Here is a 24,905-nt window from a genome sequence, read left to right as displayed (position 1 = left end):
GTTAAGATAATGTTTCTATGTGAATTTAATACACCAAGCTGAACACCACGTGTGCCACTCCACTTTGTTTAAGTTTTTTAAACTCTTTCAACGCTATCAATCACCCCCATCCTCAAGAAACCTGGTCTAAACCCGAACACCATGTCCAACTTCCGACCCATATCCAACTTCCCCTTCCTATCAAACATCCTGGTTTGAACCATTTCAATCTGGATTCCGCTCACAACACAGCACTGAAACGGCCCTCCTCAAAGTCACCAATGACCTCCTCCTCTCCTCTGACTCTGGCCACCTCTCCATTCTTATCATGCTCGACCTCACTGCAGCCTTCGACACCATCAACCACTCCATCCTCCTGTCCCGACTGGAAACCTAATGCAACATCAGTAGCACCGCACTCTCCTGGCTCTGTTCCTATCTCACTAACAGACAACAGTTCATACACATCAACAACTGCACCTCCTCCATTGCTTCTCTGTCACAAGGCGTCCCCCAAGGTTCGGTGCTTGGTCCTCTCCTTTTCATCCTTTACATCCTGCCACTCGGAAATATCATACGTAAAGATGGTCTTCACTTCCACTGCTACGCCGATAATGTCCAGATCTACATCTCTACCAAATCCATCACCACAGCTATATCCTCCACCCTGACCAACTGCCTCACCAATATTCAAACCTGGATGCAAACCAACTTCCTTCAACTCAACTACAATAAATCCAACTTGATGCTCATCAGCCAAAGTGGGCGTAGCCTATGGGACCCAAATCTAAATTTACTACTTACACTGATGTGAACAACTTTAAATTTACAGGGTAGATAGACAATGGGCCATGGACCACAAGTACCAAACATTACACATGTGGACCACTAGGTGGCGCTATAATGTTTTTTTGCCTTTAACTCCCACATTACACATTAGAACACATTAGAAAACCTTATATCCACGTCTTCCTTGAATAAAGCTGAATCTAATGATATAGGCCACACGCTCAAAAGTTTTTTCGCAATATCGCGCAATGCGCAAAACTAACTTTTTTGAACTCGTCCTAGGCCGTGCGACCGATCTGCATGAATCCTGGTATATAGCATCTCCAGATGGACCTCACCAAAAGTTACTCAAGGAATTTTGTTACGTTAAAGACAACCTAACAAATTTTCCTAGCTACTAAACACTAACTTTATCATATCTCTGCCAATTGAAATGTTATGACCAAAGGACTTGAGACCCTTGTTCAACATCCCACTACGATGCTCCATACCAAATTTGGCATATATCAACCTTTAGGGGGCGCTATAAACAACGTTTATTTGTTTTGGCCAATAACTCAATGCATTTCAATGGGAAATTTGCAATTGCATTATCTCTGCCACAGTAAATGCAATCCACATGAAACTTGTGGCGCTCGTTCGGCATGCTGCTCTGAGAATCTTTACCAAATTTGGCGAAGATCGGCCTTTAGGGGGCGCTATAATCAATGTATAAGTGTTTTGGCCCTCTTAATCAATGTTAAGGGAATATTTGCAATGGGAATGTATCACAGACCTTGCAGCTCACGCTTCTCAATATTTACTGATGTTTTCATCCTACCATTACGTTTTGGTTTTCGCTTTTGCGTGCTCCCTGGTGTTCTACAATAAACAAACTTCTTAACCCACCTGACAAAGTTTCTACAGCCTTCAGAGTGGACAAATGTAACTCTTTTCTCCCACTTTTTCAATCCAAAATCAACACCATTCATAGGCGCTGATACCATGCAATTAAAAATTGCAGTTGGTGCCGAGTGGAGCGTCTGTCATAGTGCGATTGGTTATGTTGGTGTCATTGAGTCTTAATTTCCCACGAAGCTGCTCGTGGTTACGTGCCAGTTAATCTTCTCATCTCCAGTCCTGTCTGTATTTGTGAGAAGTGGCCCTGTCCTGAGTTGAAAGCTTACTTTACGGCTAAATTATCGAGTTACTAGGCGTGTATGTTCACATTGGACGCTTGTAGTTATTATTATTATTATTATGGATTGTGGGTAACTCCATTTGGCATTTTTGCGACTTAAATGTGAGGATATAGACCCGTATACACTGTCCAGCTATAACTTGGTGGTAATTGTGCAAGTCATGGCTGCTAAATGCTACCAGAGATGGCTGGTTTAATATCTGCATAGAAAAGAATTAAACTTTGACACATAAACACAAATATGACACCTAAGAAGGGTGTATATATATATATATATATATATATATATATATATATATATATATATATATACATATATACATATATACATATACATACAGTATACTGTATGTAAATGTATGTATGTATATGCTGTAAATACACTTCCCATTGCTTATAAAATAACATATTACACTATCCATCAAAGCAATCAATGTTATCCATAATGTTGTCATCAGTGAAGGCTTCAGGAGGAAAAAGAACAAAATGCAAAATATCTCATTTAAATAATCATCATGTTTGTATGTGTCGGGTTCAAAGGCCGAGAGACGACTGCTCGCTCTCGTCACTGGATTGGTCCTCGATGGATCGCTTCATACGTTTCCCGCCTTCCTCAGCCTCGTCTTCATCCTTATCATCACTGTCTTCATCCTTCTCATCACTGTCTTCATCCTCATCGGATATGCTGCTCGGCGGCTTGCTGCTCTCCTTGCTGCTCGCCTTGCTGCTCTACAAGAGGCCAAGAGACTCAGCTCCGATGTCCTTGATGATTTTTTTATGAGTGCAATTTCAACAATGTGTCTCAGTTTTCAGCTGTAGCCTAACCTGGTCAGGATGCAACAGGAAATTAGTCTGATACCAGCATTGAATATTATGTTCCTTGAGCACTAAAAGGTGAACACACTAAGCACACTATCTTTGCAGTGGTAGGAATTAATAGTCTGATCAGAGAAGATTTAGTCAGGTTTTTTTTTAATAAACATTTATTCTCACTTATTGGAAAGTTACAGATAGCAGAAGATGCAAAAATCATTTTCTTAGTTTTCACATCTTGAAATAATCACTTTAAAGTAGATTAAAGTGGTAAAACAATATCATCAAAACTATTCAAATTACTGAGATACATTTGTCAGTTCAACTTCAAGTTCTGGTGATTTTTTGGGGGAAAGTTCACCCACAAAGGAACTGAAACAAAATAACTTTATTATAGAAATCTCACAGGTTGATTAAAATGAAAAACTGTGACATGCTCCACAATGTTTGAGATGAAACCATGAGGGTCAAAGGTCACGGTGAAGGAAGAAGAAATTATTGTTGGTGTGAGCTTCAGCAGCAGGTGGAAAACGTGTCAGCTGCTCATTTACACTCGTCAAAGTAGTTCTTGGTGCAATAATCGCACTCGCCAGAGGCGGACTTCAAAAACAACCTGTTGTGACGAAGAAAAAGTGAAACAATTTGTTAAAACAGCAGTTATTAATTTGTCAGTAAGCAGCACATGGTTCCATAACTGTAATGTTTCTTTACTCTTCATTGGTTGAAGTTAAATGCCTGCACTTATATTTAAGTTAGTATCTTTCCTGGCTGGATACAGAATTTCTATACAATATAATCTTCATTGTGACTTCACTTGATCTGTATATAAACACTGTATTCAGCAATTAAGTTAACTCTGATTTCATGTAATTTGATGTACCATCTTAAATCCTTTCTGTTAATAATAATAATGTTTTTATGTAAATTTAATACGCCAGGCTGAACATCACGTGTGCCACTCCACTTTAAGTTTTTTAAGCGCTTCCAACGCTATGAATAGTGGGTAACTCCATTTGGCATTTTTGCCCTCTAAATATGCGGATATAACCCTGTATATATTGACCAGCTATAACTTTGGTGGCAACTGTGCAAGTCGTGGCTGCTAAATGCTACCAAAGATGGCTGGTTTAATATCTGCATAGAAAAGAATTCAACTTTGACTCTGTAGAAATATATTGGGTTTAGAATAAGAATGTCCTGTAGCCTGGGATGGCCTCGCTGGCTACTCCTGTCTGGCATGTTTAAGATAAGACGGGTTCAAATTTAGTGGAGCAAAAGTGCTCCTGATTTGTTTAATAAACATTTGGAACAGAATGCACCTACTGAAATCTCTTAAAGGAAAAGACAATCTTTGGGCCATGAGAGAAGAGAATGAGAGCGATCCCAAGGCTAGCGCGCAACTTCTCTATCTTCTCGGAGACAGAAAGTCTGAGTGATATCCAACCAATTGGCGGCCCAGACGCAATGGCGGGAGGAGGAACCTGAAGATGAATAAAAGAATAGGGAAAAGGAAGGTCCGGTGTCAGACCCGGAGAGACTTTGTTGGTGGTTAGGGAGAGAAAGTCTCGAAGGAGCGGCTGATCCATATGCATGTGAAATATCTGTTTGCAATATCATTTTACTAAAGATTCTTATAGTTTAACTGAACGAATCCTAAGTATTCATTTCTTGGTCTGCCTTTCAACGAACACAATATTAAAGGGGAAACTTTGAGAAGTGACCGGTGGTTCTTAAACTACTCTGGCCTTTTGAGCCAGAGTAGAATCGGTCGCTTTTTTTCCTACAACACATAAACACAAATATGACATACCTAAGAAGGGTATATATATATAGTATATTTAAATGTATGTATGTATGTATGGATATGTATGTAAATACACCTCCCATTGCTTATAAAATAACTTATTACACTATCAATCTATAGCAGTATCATTTTAACTTTGCTGTACAGAACTTTACCTCCACTGATCAGTGTTCATCAAGCAAGCGATGTCATCCATAATGTTGTCATCAGTGAAGGCTTCAGGAGGAAAAAGAACAGATTTTTAAAATGCAAAATATCTCATTTGAATAATCATGTCCGTATGGGGTTCAAAGGCTCACCGTCGCAGGTTGTGTTGCATTTGTTATTGGAGGAGCGATAACCAGAATTACAGAAGGTCTCGTCAGACAGCTGGAAGATCCCGTAAAGGCCGAGAGACGACTGCCTGGTCTCCTCACTGGATTGGTTCTTATGTTTCTCACCTTCTTCAGCCTCATCTTCATCCTTCTCATCACTGTCTTCATCCTTGTCTTCATCCTTCTCATCACTGTCTTCATCAATGTCTTCATCCTTCTCATCACTGTCTTCATCCTCATCTTCATCCTTATCATCACTGTCTTCATCCTTGCTGCTCTCCTCGCTGCTCTTCTTGCTGCTCTCCTCGCTGCTCTTCTTGCTGCTCTCCTCGCTGCTCTTCTTGCTGCTCTCCTCGCTGCTCTCCTCGCTGCTCTCCTCACTGCGCTCCTTGTTGCTCTCCTTGCTGCTCTCCTTGCTGCTCCCTTTGCTGCTCGCCTTGCTTCTCTCCTCACCGTCAGACATCTTGAAGATCCCGTGAAGGCCGAGAGACAAATTCATGCTCTTCTTACCGGATCGCTTCTCACTAGATCTCTTCTTAGGTTTCCCACCTTCCTCAGCCTCTTCTCCATCCTCATTGGACATGCTATCGACACCCTGCAGCGTCACCTTGTTAATCACTTCCTCCCGGCTCAAGTACATTTCCGCTGAGTCAGACTCTTTGCTGCTTGCGTCCCGCTTTCTTCTGTTGATGCCAGCTCTGGTTCCGTTTGTGCCTAGGGTTGAATTTGTGGCACCTGTTGGTATTGGTCTGGTGGTATTCAGTTGGATAGTTGTTGGTGCAGCAGTCGTTTCATTGACTTGTGGTGCGAGAGTTTTGAAAGGAGTTGTAGTTGTTGGCGTGGCTGTGGTTGTAGTTGTGCGTTTGCCGAACACCTTGACCAGGTTGGTGTTCAGACGGGACCAGCTGTTCACCTCACAGATAACTGCAACAAACAAGCCATGCGCGCAGATGGAGGGAAGAAAAGAAGAAAAAGAAGAGAAGTTCAATAAAAAACCGATAGTCAATAAGTGGAATATTGTCTTTGTAGTTGTTTTGTGTCTCTTTGTGGTCGCTCTGTGTCTCTTTTTGGTAGTTTTGTGAATCTTTTATTCTCCTCACCTTTTGCCAGGTATTCCTCCTTGAACTTTTGAAGCTGTGGGGGCAGCGTCATTGCTTGCCCGAGCTTTTCTTTCAGCTCACATTTGGAGACGGTCCGGCCTTCGGACAGGCTGGGCACCAGAACGGCTACCGCCAATACCACCAGCAACCCAAACTTCATGTCAGCGGTTTCTGTGGGGAAAACCATCATCTGGGTTAGAGGAGGATGGGGGTTACTGTAGTTGAGTCACCCTGTGTACAGTGTACCTCAACCAATGCAAGCAAGTGTTTTTTGCAGGGCTGAAGCCAGACGTAAATATTCAGAGCTCAGCCCAAACCTAGCGAGGGTCCGCACTATAAGAAATAAATCATCCAGAGCCTGTTTTGTATCTAACTGTTCTCCAACTGTCTTCATTATTCTGAAACCAGAACACAACTAATGTTGAGGATTTTCCCTCTTGCCACCTGAACTGCGGTTGCGGATCACCACACACAGAATGATTATGGACTGCAACAACATGATTTTCACAGAAACTTGGCTTAAAGGGGTGATAGAATGCAAAACCGATTTTACCCTGTCATAGTTGAATAACGACATTTCGGTGGGTAAATAGGACATACATAGAAGCTCAAAATCCCATTGACACCCCTTTACTATGAAAATCTCATATTTTGAAACTGCCGCTGAAAACGGGCAAATCTCAACAAAGCAGGAAGTTGACGTCAACCTCCCAAAAACCGGAACCTTTGTCAGCCCATGGGTGTATTAAGAGAACAGTCACGGCCCAACATTTACACAACTGACCTGAGATCAGGTAGTCTTCTGAATCTAGCTAGGTCACGCAGATCTCTGCTATTCCATTACAAAATTCACTTCTGAAACTTTTTTATGCGAGAAATCAACCATATAAAGCTCAAATATGGGCCGCTTTACGAAAATGGATGGCTAATTGCAATTTTCTCTGACTGTGTGTCGGAGTTTAGTGCCGGTGTTGGTGCTGCCTGGGTTGCTACATCGCCGCACTGACCGCAGTTTCAGCGAGCTTGTTACGCCCGCAATCTTTTACCGCAGCCCGCAGGTTCCAGTTAATCTTATAATGGGTATGTGTGTTGGGTTATTTAAACAAACAATCGGGGAAATAAACGCCTCTTGTCCGCCAGTCTCATTGATAGAGCCGCGGTGAGATGGAGTCCATCAATGAGAGCTAGCTAGCCTCCTCCTAACTCTGACATTCACAAAAATACATTCAATTGAAATCGGAATCGGACAAGTGTTAGCTAAGCTTTGTAAGACCCGGGACGTGTAATATTCATGCCGTGATGAAATTCAAACTGTAAATATACTTTAGTTATGCTAAAGTGAGCGAGCTGCGATATTTCCCCATTGTAATGAATGAGACATATAGCAAGCAGCTGCTCGTCCTACAAAGACGCCGTTCATAAAAACCTTAAAATCAAATCGAACAACGGTTAGCTTTATAAGACCTTGTGGAATGATGTTGTATAAGTGGCGTACAAAATCTAACTGTAAATATAATTTAGTTATGGCGACAGTGTAGCTAGCTAGCGCGGTATTTCCCATTGTAATGAATGGGACATATAGCAAGCAGTGCCGCCTACAAAGACTTCGCGTTCATAAAAATGCCTTAAAAATCAAATCGGACACAACGGTTAGCTTTATAAGACATTGGGGAATGATGTAATATAAGTGGCGTGACGAATTCAAACTGTAAATATAATTTAGTTATGGCGACAGTGTAGCTAGCTAGCTGCGGTATTTCCCCATTGTAATGAATGGGACATATAGCAAGCAGCTGCCCGGTCTCTACAAAGACGCCTCCGCGTTCATAAAAATGCCTTAAAATCAAATCGGACAACGGTTAGCTTTGGGGAAATGATGTTATATAAGTGGCGTGACGAAATTCAAACTGTAAATATATTAGAGTTATGCCGGCAGCTGGCCGCGGGAGCCCCGTAGTGCAGTATCCACAAAGGGTGACTTTGCGCTGGGTATGGAGCCCAGCAGGCTGCCGCTTTCTCGTCAGACTGTGTGGAGCTCCTAAAGTCCGACACGTCTTACCAAATTTGCAATTAGCCATCAAATTTTGTAAAACGGACCATATTTCAGCTTTATATAGTTGATTTCTCGCTTAAAAAAATCTCAGAAGTGAATTTGGTAATGAAACATTGCAGTGTTTGGAATATGAGATTCTGTCGCTTCTCTAATGTATGTGTATTGGGGATTCGCTCAACCAATCAAGGCGTCTCTAATGTCCGCGTATGGCAAGTCGCTCAACCAATCAGCGCGCAGCTCATCTAAATATTCATGACCATACCATATTTGGAAGAAAAGCTCTTGTTACAAATAGGGCCAAAACACAGGGATGCATAAGGGCCAGTAAAATATCAACCAGGCCATTTTCAGCCCAACCAATGTTACATACCCCATTAGGAGACCATAAGGAACAGTGTGAAATACCCTATATAATCATTCTATCACCCCTTTAACAACGGAATAGCCAACAGCGCTATCGAGCTAGCTGGACGCTGCCTCCTCCGTGCAGACAGAACAGCTGTTGACTCCGGCAAAACCAGAGATGAGTGTTTGAGCATTTATATGACACCACCATCACCGAGAGTCACTGCTCAGCTAACCTTGAGTATCTCATGGTTAAGTGTAGACCTTTCTATCTGCCCAGAGAGTTTACATCAACTGTAATAACAGCAGTTTACATTCCTCCTGATGCTAACGCTAAGACTGCCATGAAAGAATTGCATTCTGCCAGTGGTGGAGGAAGTACTGAGATTCAGTAAAAGTACAAATAACCAGAGACATATTTACTTTAGTAAAAGTAGAAGTACCACAATGTCAACCCTACTTAAGTAAAAGTAAAAAGTACCTCCTTTAAAATGTACTTTAAGTATTAAAAGTAAAAGTACTTGCATAATGATTTATTCTCTTAATGTCTATATTCTAATAATTAAAAAAAGTATGGGTTAGTATGGGAGTATATTTAATTAAGTTAGTTTTAGGTTCATTTAATTGTGCTTACCATCTTGTGGTCAAGTTTACATTCTGACTTACAATTCTGGTTATCTATCAGGGTGATCTGCATGATGCTCGACTTTGCATTATTTCCCACGGGACAGTGAGTGCTGCACACATTTATCTAGCGACAAGTACGTGTCTTCACAGCTGAGGAGGACCGGGAGTGTTTTTAAGATAAATATACGGGTTGTATATTAAACCTATGTGAACAGATGCTTCACATATGACCAAGCAGAGTATCGGGAGCAGCGGGAGTAACGGGAGCAGCGGTAGTACCAGGAGCGGTACGCCCCTGGCCAATAAATGCTATTGAAGGGCGGGTCTTGGCGTGGCGGTGCAGGAGCCGCTGCTGAAGGCTTCCCTGCGGACTGCAAACATGTGACGGTCAGTAAGATGTTTTGGCAGGGGGGAAAACTGATCAGAAAAGGTAACGAAAATGTAAAGGAACGTTGTAGAAATGTAATGGAGTAGAAAGTATAGATAATTGCTACAAAATGTAACAAAGGAGAAGTCAAAAGTATGCACTATTGCTCCTACTTAAGTAAAGTACAGATACGTGAAAAATGTACCTAAGTACAGTAATTAAGTATTTGTACTTCGTTACATTCCACCACAGCCTTCTGCTATTAGTAAACAACAAACTCTGCACCCGAGGCAGCCTACATTGTCGTGGGTGACTTCAAACACTCGAATTTAAAGACTGTGCCACTAGGCCAACATCGCTGTTTATGCGCGCAGGAGGGTTTTTGAACCAGGTCCACCGGCGGCTGGGTGCGCTGAAACACTACCATCTCCAGACACTCCGGTCTTTTACACGAAATATTATTGCGCTATCGAAAATGTGGCGAAAGGCACCAGCGGCGGAACGATTAGAAGTTGCGGGCCGGAAACTCCATGGGCGGGTGCGGAAACGGTAGCTTAGGAGGTATTGCTGCGGCTTCAGAACACCCAGCGACTCCCACAGGCGTCGGTGCTGCTCTATAGTTCTGGACTGTATCTTCCCTTCGCTCTCACCCTTCGAAAACAGACGCACCGCTTTTCTGATATATGAAGCTTCACCGGTTGTTGCAGGACTGGAACTTCAACTTGAAACTCGCTGATTGGTCGAACGACAGGCGAAGCTACTGCTTTCATTCCGGTTGCTTCGGACGCAGGGAAAAATTTCAAAGCCCGGCTTTTGACCACGAGGTTGAGGGATTCGCTTTAAAGACTAACTCTGCACCGGGTGGCGCATGCCGGGGTATTCTGATTTACTGAAACTTACCGGCTTCACAACGCACGGGCGGCTCTTTTGGATGATGGACTTACTTCTTGCCTTTACGGAAAAACTTTGGAGTATGGGGACTGGCGGGTGGCCGCTCGAAAGGCTTCACCGAATTCACAACCCTCTCCACAGCAGCTTTTTAAAACGAGGATCGACTGCACCAGAACGCGTTTCCCTAATGCTTTTGCTCGATTTCTACCATTTCATTTTAAATTCCGGAATTTCTATCCAGAAACTTCAAACCGACTGAAACAGCTTTGGCAGGCAGCTATTACCAGCAGGATTATTCAGTGTCATGCTGCTTTAACGCAATCAACACTTCAGGAACGGTGCAGGAAGGCTGGCGATTCATGGTTTTGAAACTGGCATTGGCAACTTCCATTCGTATCGCTCATTCCCTTTAAGGCGAAAGGATACGCTTTGTTCCCCAACGGGTATTACGCTTAACCCGCTAACGGCGGTTTTCGGCTGCATAGGATCGGCATGGCTATTGCAGACGGTATTTTTTTTAAGAACCACCAGGCTTCTCAGGAAGTTGCTGGAAAAGTGGGCTCCAAGCACCTTGCTGTTGTGCTACTCTTCCCCTTCATGTTAATTGCTTACCGCCGGACCGGATTGCAGGAGAAATTGTTCACGGGTTTGAGCATAAAACCAGCCTTAAGTCCTCTAATATTTCCTCATTTATGTCATCAACACATCCATGATTCATGGAAATGTTGTGTAAAACACAACAAGCCACAAAATGCTGTGATTTTTTGAGGACTGTACTGTAAAGTGCCTCCTGATCCATCCCCACACCTGAAGTGCATTTTCAGTAATATTTTTCCTTGTAATTATGTATGGTTTGCAAAAATCGGAACTGCTGCGTCCGTGTAGATGAGAGAAGCAAAGTGTATGCGCGTTGTGCACACGCTACATTATGGCCAAGCATGCGCCTCCTAAAATAGCATCTGAATAACGCGTCACTGACTTTAGACCAGGTTTTTTCTGGTCAGTGGCAGAATTGTTTTCTGAAACTGCAAAATAGCACCAGGCAACGTTTGCGCCAGAACACGCCTCCTCTTTTCACTGAACCGCCCCCGGGAGCGCAAATAAATTTCCTAATTTACCAACGTGCATCTGTAGAGGGAAAAGTCCGCTGTGTGTCGGGTGCAAAATAGGAATGATACATGCGTCGGTGTAAAAAGGCTATTGCGCTGAGTGCAAGATAGGGCCATTAATCTGTCACTAGCCCAGGCAGCTGTCCCCATGTGCTTTAAAACCACCTCCATCGTGCCGGTGCCAAAACACTCCACTGCAGCAAGCCCTAACGACTTCCGTCCAGTTGCACTCACCCCCATCATCATGAAGTGCTTCGAGAGGCTGGTCCTGGCCCATCTCAAGACCTGCTTACCACCTTCACTGGACCCCTTCCAATTTGCATTCCATCAGAACAGGAGCACAGAGGATGTCATCTTTACGGCACTTCACTCTGCCCTGTCCCATCTTGACAATAGCAACACCTATGTGAGAATGCTGTTCATTGACTTTAGTTCAGCATTCAACATCATCCTCCCCTCCAAAGTGATCACCAAACTCACTGAACTGGGCATCAATACCTCCCTTTGTAACTGGATTCTGGACTTCCTACCGAACAGACCTGAGTCTGTTAGGCTAGATAATTCAATTCAATTTTATTTATAGTATCAAATCATAACAAGAGTTATCTCAAGACACTTTACAGATAGAGTAGCTCTAGACCACACTCTATAATATACAAACACCCAACAATTCCAGTAATTTCCCCAAGAGCAAGCATTTAGTGCGACAATGGCGAGGAAAAACTCCCTTTTAGGAGGAAACCTCGAACAGACCCAGGCTGTTAGTAGGCAGTGTCTGATGGTGCCAGTTGGGGGTGTGATGAAGAGTGGTAATAACAGTCACAATGAAGATAATGGAACAGTGACTAGAAATAGTAGTTGTAGTAGTTCATGGCATAGCAGGGCACTGCAGAGCGTTACAGGATGTAGCAAGGCACAGCAGAGCATAGCAGGGCGTAGCAGAACGTAGCAGGACGCAACCTCCTCAACAATCCCCCTGAACACTGGCGTACCACAGGGATGTGTGCTGAGCCCTCTCCTTTACTCCCTGTTCACCTACGACTGCACACCTGTACATGACTCCAACACCATTGTAAAGTTTGCAGATGACACTACGGTGATTGGTCTCATCAGCAACAACGATGAGATGGCCTACATGGAGGAGATCCAGCACCTATCATAGTGGTGCACTGACAACAACCTGGCTCTCAACACCAAGAAGACCAAAGAGCTCATTGTGGACTTTAGGAAGTCTAAAGCTAGCACACACACCCCATTCTCATCAACGGGACAGAGGTGCAAACTGCATTTTGCTGTCTTTGTACTTGTACTCTGCACAATGACAATAAAGTTGAATCTAAAAAAAATTTACTAGGAGGTTAATGCCTCGATGCAGAGGTTTCCTGCATGTCTTCCCCCTCTCTCTCCCATTTCTCACCCAGCTGTCCTGTCAAAATTAAAGGCAGAAAAGCCCCCAAAAATTATCTTTAATAAAGAAAAAAAGATTCAGGGCTTTTTAAGAAAACATTTGGTGCATTGGAACCAGTTCACAATGACAAATGGAAGAAGAAATCAAATCAGCTATTGAAAAGTCTACTTTTTAAATGATAAAATGCAATTTCTTTTCCGTCCTGGTTTGAGATAGTTATCCTCGTTTCTAGAAAATCTGTGACCAAGGGAAATGAACCGAGAATAAAAACAACCAAGCACACAAACCTTTTTCTTATGAGAAAAAAGTCTTAAAAGACAAATCTTTAAAGTATATATGTTTTTAAAACTCTATGTGCAAACATACTTAAAAAACTTTTCATGTTTAGAACATATTGTAAAGTTTTTGTCATCACTGGATTATTGGAAAATTTCTCCAAGACACATTAATGCTAAAATATAATAATAATAATAATAATAATAATAATAATAATAATATAATGTTATATTAGATTTCTTTTTAAAAGTAGAATACCTGCCAGTGGGATGATTTTAATTGACCTGATTCCAGAAGAAATCAACTATTTAAAAGTCAACTCTTCAAATGATGAAATGCTTTTTTTTCTGATATTGATCCTAATTTCAAAATTAACTGAAAAAAACATTTTCCTTAAGAATAAAAGTCTGAATTTAAAGAAGTAACACTAATGCTATGCACTGCTACAACACACACAAGTTCACCATAATCTACAAAAGAACTACTTACATGTGCTCCCTCATTTAGAAGTCTCCCAGCTAATCCTGCCTTGTAAGTGACTGAAGTTGGAGAAACAGCCTTTCTTTTACTTCTATGGAGCTAGCTGACATGATCTACATCTGAGCTACTGAGCATGTGCGAGTGCAATCAAAGATAGTACAGAAGAAGAAGATGAAAAGAGGTCTCACTCTGTAGCTAAAACAGAAACCAGGTGAAAAGAGGAGCTGCAGCAGTGAGAGAGAGCTGTGCAGTACAACAAAAATATGGTGTTTTTTGAAAATTAAACCATGTAAACCTATTCTGGTACAACCTTAAAATACAATTATGAACCTCAAAATTTGTATAATATGGGCGCTTTAAAAGTATATTTGCAGAAGCGCTCTAAAAACAATTCATATTTAGAAAACATTTTAAAGTTTCTTTAGGTGTCCTTTATTCTACAAAATCAGATAACCAATCTGAAAATCATCATCAGGGGTAAAGTTAATAAGACACACTTTTAATTATATCCGTCATTAATGCACAAACAGTCATAAAGTAAAAGTTGTACACAGCTTAAAGTAAGCAGAGACTGAATACGTCTTTATGAATAAATTAGAAGTTATTTCATAATCTTTCTGTGTTTTGTTCAGCATCGAATAGAGTGGTGAGGTAAACAAACATGGCAACAGAACAAGTGTTGAAATCATCATCAAATAGAACTTCATACAAAATAACAAAAACAGCACTGACAATATGGCAATACAAACAATTATAACAAGAAAAAGATGTTTCTTACGGTTCGAATGTTTTTCCAAGTTGAGTATAAAGTTTCTTTGTTGATGGAAGTTTGCAGCTCTGTGTCTTCGACAGAAAAAATCTGAGATTATATATCATGACTTCAAGCTGTGGACCGCCCTGTTTTATGAGTTATAATGGCTCATTTACTCAAAAGCTAAAAAAAACAGCCAAAGTCATTGTAACTCAACACAGTTTTTGTGTCCATTGTGAAAACATAGGAGAACTGTTTTTTTTAACCCTCAGTGCCATCAGAGACTGTTCACCTGATCCGTGACGTTTACAGCTTTTGTTGTCTTCGTATCGATTTACAGCCACAATGATGATGACAATTCATGTGTGTTGTCTCCTAGTGTCATATAGTGTATTAGACCATGGAAACTATAGACCTGTTTCTATTCTGTATAGTCTGTCAAAGATAATTGAAAAGATAATTTTTGAACAGATTGACAAGTATCTAGCATCACACAATCTACTCTATGAGTTTCAGTCTGGCTGTCGTAAATCACATTCCACTGACACCTGTTTACTGTATCTAACTGACTACATCAGGAGGGAGGTAAATAAAGGTCATTTTTTTGGTATGGTCACGTTAGACCTACAGAAGGCCTTTAACACCGTTGACCATGTCATTTTGGTACGTAAATTAGGTTTTAATGACTTAGCAGTCAGATGGGTGAGTTCTCATCTGAAGGATAGGAAGCAGGTGGTGGATATTGGGGGAACAATGTCTCAACCACAATGCATAGATTGTGGGGTCCCTCAAGGGAGTGTTTTGGGTCCACTTTTTTTCCTTCTATATATAAATGACCTTAAGTCTGTATGTTCATGTGAACTCTTTTTATATGCAGATGATTCTGCGTTATTGGTTTCACGTAAAGATAAGAACATAGTTGAAAGAACTCTCAGTGTACAACTATTGAATGTCAGCAGGTGGATGTCAGACAATAGGTTATTGCTTCACTTAGGGAAAACAGGGCAGCTATACTGATTTTGTACCTCCTAGAGTTAAGAGTAATTTAGGTAATGTAGCAACAAGCCTGTGGAACAGGTTGCCAGGAAATCTAAAGATGGTCAGAACAGAAGTTTAGGAGGTTTTAAGCAGGCACTGAAAAAATGGCTCAGATGCCAATCTTAGTATATTTTTGTTATTACTGTATTGTCTTGATGGCTCTATGTAATATATGTATGGATGTGATGATTGATGCTCGATCTGCTGCCATTTGCTCACAATGGACGTAATCCCCAGGGCTTTATTGTGTTATTGTGTTGTTTTATGCCCTCTTAAACATGTAAGATGTCCTTGTGTACCTAGAAAGGCGTCCATCAAATAAAATGTGTTATTATTATTGTTATTATTATTATTATTATTATTATTATTATTATTATACTGACTGTGTTTAGTTTTTTTAATGTATGGTGCAAAGCTGTATTGTATCTTATAACGAAAGGTTATATCTTTAAATCCTTACGTCGGTTATCTGTCTGTCACAGAATTAATTTAAAAATTCTTTCATTTGTTTAGAAATCACTGTTTAAACTGATCATAGGGTTTCACCTGTGTCGTCTCCTAGTGTCATATCGGTTACCTGTCTGTCACAGAATGAATTTTATTTTCATTTGTTTAGAAATCACTGAATAGCTTTGCCCCTCTTATCTGTCGGACATGGTTGAAACATCTGTGCCTGCTCCGTCCCTCAGATCCTTTTAACTCCAACCTCCTGATTGTTCCTGAGGTCAGAACTCAAAGCCACGGAGACATGTAACGGGGGTTCACATCTCTTCTTGACTATATCGTTAATAATGTCCCCATTAACACTTTTTATTGTTAGTCGTTGACTAACGTATGACAGTTAGACCCCAACTGAAGAAGCACAGACAGTTCCGATGTTGTCGATGATTTTTTTATGAAGTGCAATTTCAACAATGTGTCATTGTGTTTTCAGCTGTAGCCTAAACTGGTCAGGATGCAAAAGAAAATGAGTCTGATACCAGCGTTGAATGTTATATTCCTTATGCACTAAAAGGTGAACACACCAAGCACACTGTCTTTACAGTGGTAGGAATTAGTAGTCTGATCAAGGAAGAGTTAAGATTTAGTCAGTGTTTTTATAATAAACATGTTCTCAAACACAAACTATAAATTGCTAAATATGTTTATTGGAAAGTTACAGATAGCAGAAGAGACAAAAATCATTTTCTCAGTTTTCACATTTGAAATAATGGGGGTAAGTCATTGTAAGTCATAATGCTCTTACGACTTACAATGACTTACAAGTGTATGCACTATACAGGATTTACCCTATTCTACTTTATCGACAGGAATTGATAGGTCAAACAGCAAACATCCAGCCACAAATAGTCAATAAAAAAAGCATCAGGCTGTCTCTGAGATTTCACATGAACAACGGTTAAAGTTACTCAGGCTACCGAAGAATACCATAACTCCTCCATTCAATTAGGCCTAAGCGACGCACCCCAAGCTTCGATCCTTAACAAACAGCCATGTAGGCCTATATGGGCTCTTCCAGTCTCTCCACTGCTGGCTGTTCCAATTTAACGGGGGAGAGAGGAGCAAGAGGGGTTAGGATGGTGACCAGCTTCTGACGAGCTGTTACCACCTCCATCTTCAGCCAGAGAGGACATTATTTCTTCAGCTTCTTCTTGCGTTGTCTCCCCGACGGGAGGTGTGCCAACAGGGCTTGCAACAGGTGAATTGGTCGTGCTATTAACATCATCGCTATACAATTGCTTAGTAAAAATCTAAATGAATTAAACTGCCTTGTTTTCTTTTTGCCATGGCTATATGCTTACTGCAGAATGGATTTCAAAGACTTTGCGCGCCGATTAATGGCTCATATTTTTCCTACGACTCTTTGAGTCAACATGTACTAAACATGAGTTGAATTTGTACCGCAGCGCTGCCACGCCTTGATGCTTATGACACGAATAGCACGTATCGTTATCTTTATTGAAGTGAATTAGGTTTAAATCGCCGTCATGCATGAATGAGTGATATTTTTGCAATTTTACACATAATAATCCACAATGATCACATTACACAAAAGAGACACCCCCCCCAAAATTTCATATTCAGGGGAGCCGAGCACCCCCTAGCTCCCCCGTAGTTCACGCTCTGCATTGAAGGAAGAAGAAATGATTGCTGGTGTGAGCTTCAGCAGCAGGTGGAAAACGTGTCAGCTGCTCATTTACACTCGTCAAAGTAGTTCTTGGTGCCAGTTTGGCACAGACGAGAGGCGGACTTCAAAAACAACCTGTTGTGACAAAGAAAAGTGAAACAGTTTGTTAAAACAGCAGTTATTAATTTGTCCATAAGCAGCACATGGTTCCATAACTGTAATGTTTCTTTACTCTTCATTGGTTGAAGTTAAATGCCTGCACTTATATTTTGTTTGTTAGTATCTTTCCTGCCTGGATACAGAATATAATCTTCATTGTGACTTCACTTTTTTTTATTTAAACTGTGCAAAACAACAGATGTGTCCTCTTATCAAAAGTGCAACTGAAATTGTATTTTATCTTAAAGAAGAAAAATTAACAAATTAACAATTAGATTTCTAGAACAAATCCCACATCAAAATAACTCAATAAATAAAAAACAAATCTCTTCAAATAAATAAACTAAAAAGACGTATTGACGTCTGAAGTCAAACAAGTGAAATCTAAAGTAAATTATGCCCTAGGCCATTTTAAAGTTATATTTTCTTTCTTTTTTATCTCTTAACCGATTCACGATGCATCGTTACATCCCTAATACTGACTAAAACATTCTATTTTAAACCTTTTATTTAACATCTCTTTTGCAACAACATTTGAACATCGTCCAGGCTCCTTGCAGAGTTTAATCAATTCACAAATAAGCTAAATTAAAAGAAATGGTTGATGAGTAAACCAGGTGTACTTGCATTTTGTAACAGTACCACTTTAACTTAGCTGTACAGAAACTTACCCCCACTGATCAGTCTTCACAAAGCAAGCGATGTCGTCCGAAATGTCGTCATCAGTGAAGGCTTCAGGGGAGACAAAGAATGTTTTTTAATATGCAAAATAGCTCAATAAAAGTAACTTATATGTAACTTCTAAATGTTTCTGAAACAGCGAAATTTCTCAAATGACCTTTACCAACAAACAAGAAGAACAAACTTGTGCGTTGGTGTGTGCGTCGATCTCTTGAAGAGAATAGCAGGTGTGTGTGTGTGTGTGTGTGTGTGTTGTTGAGCGATGATGATTAGCTTCGGAGCGATTACCGACTCTGGAGTCATATGGCGCTTACCCACCGCAAATACCAGCTCTACTTGGCTCGGCTCGACCGCGGTGCCCCGTCCTACATTTTCCATTGCAGATTTAGCACTGCCTCGTGTGTGAGGCGAGCGTGGCTGGTTGTCATAGCTACGCCGCAGGAAACTGCCGTGACCTAACGCGACACACACACACAGAACGTCGAAGGCGTGTTGTTTTGGATTCTCGGCATGTGGCTGGCTAAACTATTTAAAAATATGGAGTTTGTTCAGGAAACCCCCTGTCTGTCGCTAGCAATGATGACGCAGTGATTAGTGACGATTCTCTCCGACCAATCAGTTGTCTGCAGGTTTTCACGTCACAGAAAAGAAGGAAATTAAACGAAGAACAACTAAAAGCTAAAAGGGAAAGTGACAGACGACAGTCGGGCTTTCAACACATGGAGATAATTACGGGATTGTAAATTATTCAAAACTGACCCCAAAGAATGATTTTCTGTTTGAGCAAAACATTCAACGCAAGTATATGACCTCCTGGTTAGATAACTGTTGATTCTAGCGGCCGCTTTGGACAAAAGAGGTAGTGTTTTTACCACACCTGCTGTCATAAAGCAGTCTCTTTTCTTTAAGAAACAAACACAAACTGAAAATTATCATCATGTCTGTATGTGACTCACCATCACAGGTTGTGTTGCACTTGTTTTTGGAGGAGCGATAGCCAGAATTACAGAAGGTCTTGTCAGACAGCTGGAAGATCCCGTAAAGGCCGAGAGAAGAAAGCTTGGTCTCCTCACTGGATCGGTCCTCGCTGGATCGGTCCTCGCTAGATCGGTCCTCGCTGGATCGCTTCTCGCTGGATCGCTTCTTACGTTTCCCACCTTCCTCAGCTTCGTCCTCATCCCTCTCATCGCTGTCTTCATCCTCGTCTTCATCCCTCTTATCACTGCCTTTAGCCTTGTCTCCATCCTCATCGACCGTGCCGTTGACACCCTGCGTTGTCATCTCGTCGCTCTCGTTCAGCAGTTCCCCCTGGCTAGAGTGCATCTCTGCAGAGTCAGACTCCTCGCTGCTCACCCCGCGCTTTCTTCTGTTTGGAGGTGGTGGGGTGATAGGCGTTTGGGTGGTAGGCGTTTGGGTGGTAGTTGGTGCGGTGATCGTTGTTTGGGTGGTAGTTGGTGCGGTGATCGTTGTTCCGGTGGTATTCAGTTGGATAGTTGTTGGTTCAGCGGTCGTTTCATTTACTTGTGGTGCAAGAGTTATGACCGGAGTTGTTGCCGCGGCTGTGGTTGTAGTTGTGCGTTTGCCGAACACCTTGACCAGGTTGGTGTTCAGACGGGACCTGCTGTTCACCTCACAGATAACTGCAACAAACAAGTCATGCACGCAGATGGAGGGAAGCAAAGAAGAAAAAGAAGAGAAATCATTTATAAATGATCAACGAAATCAATGAAAATACTTGTTGCAGAGGTAGGATACCCAGAAATTTATTTTTTGTCTTTTCTACCAACTGAGCTATCCGGGAGCCCGTGGACAATTTTTTTCTCCAGAGTTTCCTGTTTGCAGGAACAAACTCTTACTCTTATCTGTCTTCCTGCTCTATATTATCTCAGAGAGTGATTGATGCTGGTCACTCTGGAGGTGATGATGTGACTTATGTAACTCTCAGGAGTTTTATTAACCTCACCTGTTGCCAGGTATTGTTGCTTGAACTTTTGAAGACGTGGGGGCAGCGTGATCGCCTGCCCGAGCTTTTCTCTCAGTTCGCATCTAGAGACGATCCGGCCCTCGGACAGGCTGGGCACCAGAACAGCCACCGCCAATACCACCAGCAACCCAAACTTCATGTCAACAGTTTCTGTGGAGACAACATCATCAGGGTTAGAGGAGGATGGGCGTTAGGTGAGTCACCCTGTGTACAGTGTACCTCAACCCTGCAAAGTGTTTCCATTTGCAGGGGCAAAGCCAGACGTTGGAAACAATTGGAGCTGAGCCCAAAACCTAGGGAGTTTCCGGGCATGCTCCATATAGGGCAGTATTTGTACACTTCTTTTCCAAGCAATTTGCTAATTAGGGGCTACCACTGTGGCTCGGTGGTAGAGAGGTCGCCTGCCAATCGGAAGGTTGGTGGTTCGATCCCTGGCCCTGCAGTTCCATGCCGAAGTGTCCTTGGGCAAGACACTGAACCCCGAGTTGCCCCCGATGCTGCGCCATCGGAGTGTAAATGTGTGTGAGTGTTTACCTGATGAGCAGGTAGCACCTTGTACAGCAGCCTCAGCCACAGTGTATGAATGTGTGTGAATGGTTCCTGTACTATGTTAAAGCGCTTTGAGTAGTCGTTAAGACTAGAAAAGTGCTATATAAAAACAGTCCATTTAATAGAATGCCTGAAAATCTTTACATCATTTGGTCATCAAAACATGATGCCATGAAAAACAATCTTCTATATATCAACCATGGGTAGCTGTACCCCAGGGGGTACTTCTGCAGTTCCCAGAGGGTACGTAGAACGATAGTGAAAGGGAGCTCTACTGATAAATTATGATCTAAATGAAAGAATAGATCATCTGTAACACCTGAACACAACATGTTGCAGTTATCTGAAACTGTATAAAAATCTAGTTAAAGCGAGAACAGAATGTTTGCTAAAAGAAATTACTAAATGGTGTAAATAAATAGCTAAAAAACATTTAAAATAGATAAAAGTTGAAATAATTAGCTAAAAGTAATGGATAAAAAGGTTGAAACATTCAGCTTCACTCCAAGTCAGTAGGATTGCTGACCACGGAAGGCTTGTATCATGTGGACACGCCTACAGTTTTGTTGTCATTACTTCGAATTCCTCATGGGGGAGACAGAAACTACGAATATAGCTTTTAGCCTGATTCATGGTTCTGTGGTAATTCTGAGAAAATATTCGGTGCATTTGGAACCAGTTTCCACAGACAAACAGCAGAACTTATTAAAGGTGTAGACTCAGTTGAGTTTACAGTAAACGGGGTCGCCTGGTGGTGAGAAGAGTTTAAAACTAAAGAAAAGTCAGGAGTACATGGTGAGAAAAAGCTCACGAACTGTCGGTGATTCAGATTAAATACTGCAGAATGGTGTGCTGAAAAGAAACATTTAATTCACAGGATCGTTGAGAAATGTCTTCATAAATAACACATTGTTGCTTAAAATAAAGTTAAAAGTGAAATATTGGCCAGTGGGATGAGATCATTTTGCCTGATTTCAGAACCAGTCAAATCAACTATTTAAAAGTCAACTACTCAACTACTCAAATGATAAAATGCAAGTCCTGGTTTGACATATTTATCCTCCTTTGTAGAAAATCTGTGAGACAAGTGCAATAAACCGAGGAAGGCAAGCATACAAAAATTCTTCAAAAAAGTTTTAAACGCCGAATCAGACACATTATTGCATTTATTATATTAAATAACTATGAGAACCTGAGATTATTTTACCTGATTCCAGAGTCAAAACAAATCAACTGTTTAAAGGACAGCTTGTCAATGATAAAGTGTGGGTCCCTGAGTGGTCTAGTAGTAGAGATGTAGCCCATATATAGAGGCTCAGTCCTCGACATATGGGCCACGGGTTCGAAACCAACCTGCTGCCCTCTCCTGCATGTTATTCCCCCTCTCTCCCTCTCTCCTTTCATGTTTCAGCTGTCACAATAAAAAAATAAATAAAGTAATAAAATAATAATAATAAAGTGTAATTTTTTCTGTCTTGTTTCAAGATTTATTTATAACGATATTTATAACGGGGGAAAGTGAACCGAAAACAACAAGCATACAAACATTTAACAAAAAACAACTCTTAAAGTCTGAATTTAAAGAAGTATATTAACAGAAATGTAGTTTCATGTTCTTAAAAGTGTATTTGCATGTAGAAAACATTTTTTGTGTCCTCCTTTATTCTACAAAATCAGATAACCAATCCGCACATCATCACCAGGACGAGTAAAGTTATTAAAACACACCATCATACCTTTCAATTGTATCCGTCATTAATGCACAAACAGTTGTAAAGTAAAAGTTGTTCACAGCTTAAAGTAAGCAGAGACCAAAAACTGGCCCTAGGTGAATATATTGCTGATTTTATGAGTAAATTAAAAGTTATTTTATAATCTTTCTGTGTTTTGTTTAGCTTCAAACAGAGTGGTGAGGTAAACAAACATGGCAACAGAACAAGTTTTGAAATCATCATCAAATAAAACTTTTCATACAATATAACAAAAACAGCACAGACAATATGGCAATCCAAACAATTAGAACAAAAAAAGATGTTTCTTACGGTTCGAATGTTGTTCCAAGTAGAGTATGAACTTTCTTTATTGATGGAAGTTTGCAGCTCTGTGTCTTCAGACAGAAAAATCTGAGTTTATATACCATGACTTCAAGCGGTGTACCGACCTGTTTTACGAGTCATCATGGCTCGTTTCCTTGAAGAGCCTATTAAATATTCAGTCACCATGACTCAACACAGTTTCTGTGACCATTGTTTAAACATGAAGTACGTTTAAAACAGTTACATCAGAGACTGTTCACCCAACACAAGACCTTCCTCCACAGCACTGTGGAGGAGGGTCTGGCTAGTCCACACAGCATTCCGGGATGGGGAAAAAACGTGCTCTGGTTTATTGGCATTAAACCAATCACAAGCGCCGTACGGAGCCACGGTACCTCTGCAAAATAGCCTCAGGAAGGAACTTGTTTTGGTGGAACATGTGGACGTTCAGAAGTTGTTTTTAGTCGTGCGACAGAAAACTCAGATTGGACAGATAGTCTAGCTAGCTGTCTGGATTTACCCTGCAGAGATCTGAGGAGCAGTTAACCATAGTCCTCACAAATCCACCGGAGGTTAGAACGCCAACACAAAGAAAGAGGAAGGGGACGGATATCGGCGAAGATACATGCATCCGGCGAAATATCCTGCGGCTCCGAAGCAATTCCGGAAATGGAACGTCGAGGAGGTCAAGGTTAGGAGCACTTGTTGGTTGGAAAGGTTGTTTCTGCTTCTAAATGATTCAAATTAATGAATGAGGCTTATATTTGACAGATTATAGCCCGCACAGAACTTTGTACCTTTTGAAATACCTTTTTACCTTTTTAATGCAACAATAAGTACCCTGGAATTTGCCTTTGTGAAGGTGAATACATAAACAAATAAAAAGCAGGCTACCACACAACCGACTCACAGCAACCTGTTTCACAGCCTGAATATTAAAACTCTCTGCTTCTATCATTTCCAGCCAAATTGATTAGACCATTAAATATAGAACTGTATCTGGATCGTTTCCAGTTTCTAAAATGTGAGGATTTTTCTGCATTGAGCACATTTACTACTACAGTACATTTTCCCAATGATACTAACATATTTTTACTGAAGTAACATTTTCAATGCAGTACTTTGACTTGTAACAGAGTATTTTTACAGTGTGGTGTTAGTACTTTTACTGAAGTAAAGGATCTGAATACTTCTTCCACCACTGATCAGGTCATATCTTTAAAACATTAAGAAGGTGATATAGTGCACGTTGCTGCACTGGTTTCCTGCAGATGATGAATGATCAGAAACAGCTGTCAGACTGGTTAGCTGTCACATTCTGCAAACTCATGATGTTAATCACGCAAAGTCCCAAACACCTGAGCTCTTTGTTCACTGTGAGGTGAGCCCAGTTAGAGTCAAACAGGTGCTTTTCATGTCACAACTCAACAGGTAACCATTGTTTCTTCGCACAGACACAGTCTCATCTTACACACCCACACAGGCAGTGGTATAGTCTAATGTATTGTAGTGGGGTATACTGTATTGTATATGTATGGGCCTGTATATATGAGCCTGGGGGGGGGGGGCATATCATAGTTGTAGGTCTGGGATCCTCCCCCAGGGAAATTGTGAGCATCAAATACTTTATTTCCTGCATTCTGATACACTTTTATGCACCAATTAACGGTGAAAATACCTTTATTTAGCCTATGCGAAGAAAAAAAACATGGATGACAATTCAAAATATATCAAAAATATAATGTTAAGTATGTTGTTTACCAGCTGCTGTCAAACAACAACCACATGCATCAGGTCCAGTTCTATAATGTAACTAAGTACATCCACTCAAGTATAGTACTAAATTTAAAAAATATAATTATAATGGAAAGTATGTTGTTACGTGACAGTGCGCATTTTTAAGTGGGAATATGGAAATCCTGGAGCTTTCTTAGTGGGTATACTGCGTATACCTGAGTATCACGTAGACCACTGCACACAGGTTTCAGCTCATTACTCCTCATTTCAGAATCAATGTGGTGCCTTCAAGGTGCTTGTTTCCTCC

At 41.1% G+C, this 24,905-nt stretch overlaps 2 protein-coding genes across 2 annotated transcripts; both read right to left on the bottom strand.

Annotated features, from left to right (window-relative positions):
- Positions 1-220: 220 nt before the first annotated feature.
- Positions 221-6,139, bottom strand: LOC120565228 (protein starmaker-like). Its single transcript, XM_039810834.1, has 7 exons — positions 5,980-6,139; positions 4,865-5,803; positions 4,721-4,781; positions 3,313-3,374; positions 2,774-2,835; positions 2,499-2,677; positions 221-422 (listed from the first exon to the last, which is right to left on the bottom strand). Exons 1-7 carry the CDS (start codon positions 6,137-6,139, stop codon positions 221-223), a joined length of 1,665 nt encoding a protein of 554 aa, XP_039666768.1.
- Positions 6,140-16,452: 10,313 nt separating this feature from the next.
- On the bottom strand, positions 16,453-22,954 carry LOC120563316 (transcription initiation factor TFIID subunit 11-like). The gene is made up of 5 exons (XM_039807413.1): positions 22,868-22,954; positions 20,256-20,426; positions 19,249-19,932; positions 18,283-18,343; positions 16,453-17,587 (listed from the first exon to the last, which is right to left on the bottom strand). The coding sequence occupies exons 2-5, from the start codon at positions 20,413-20,415 to the stop codon at positions 17,518-17,520; spliced, it is 975 nt and encodes a 324-aa protein (XP_039663347.1). The 5' UTR covers positions 20,416-20,426; positions 22,868-22,954; the 3' UTR covers positions 16,453-17,517.
- Between the last annotated feature and the right edge of the window lie 1,951 nt (positions 22,955-24,905).

This window comes from Perca fluviatilis, chromosome 1 (genome assembly GCF_010015445.1).
Source record: "Perca fluviatilis chromosome 1, GENO_Pfluv_1.0, whole genome shotgun sequence".
NCBI classification, from domain to species: domain Eukaryota; kingdom Metazoa; phylum Chordata; class Actinopteri; order Perciformes; family Percidae; genus Perca; species Perca fluviatilis.
The sequence above is the reverse complement of the archived record's forward strand: the minus strand, read 5'-3'. Positions and strand labels throughout refer to the sequence as shown.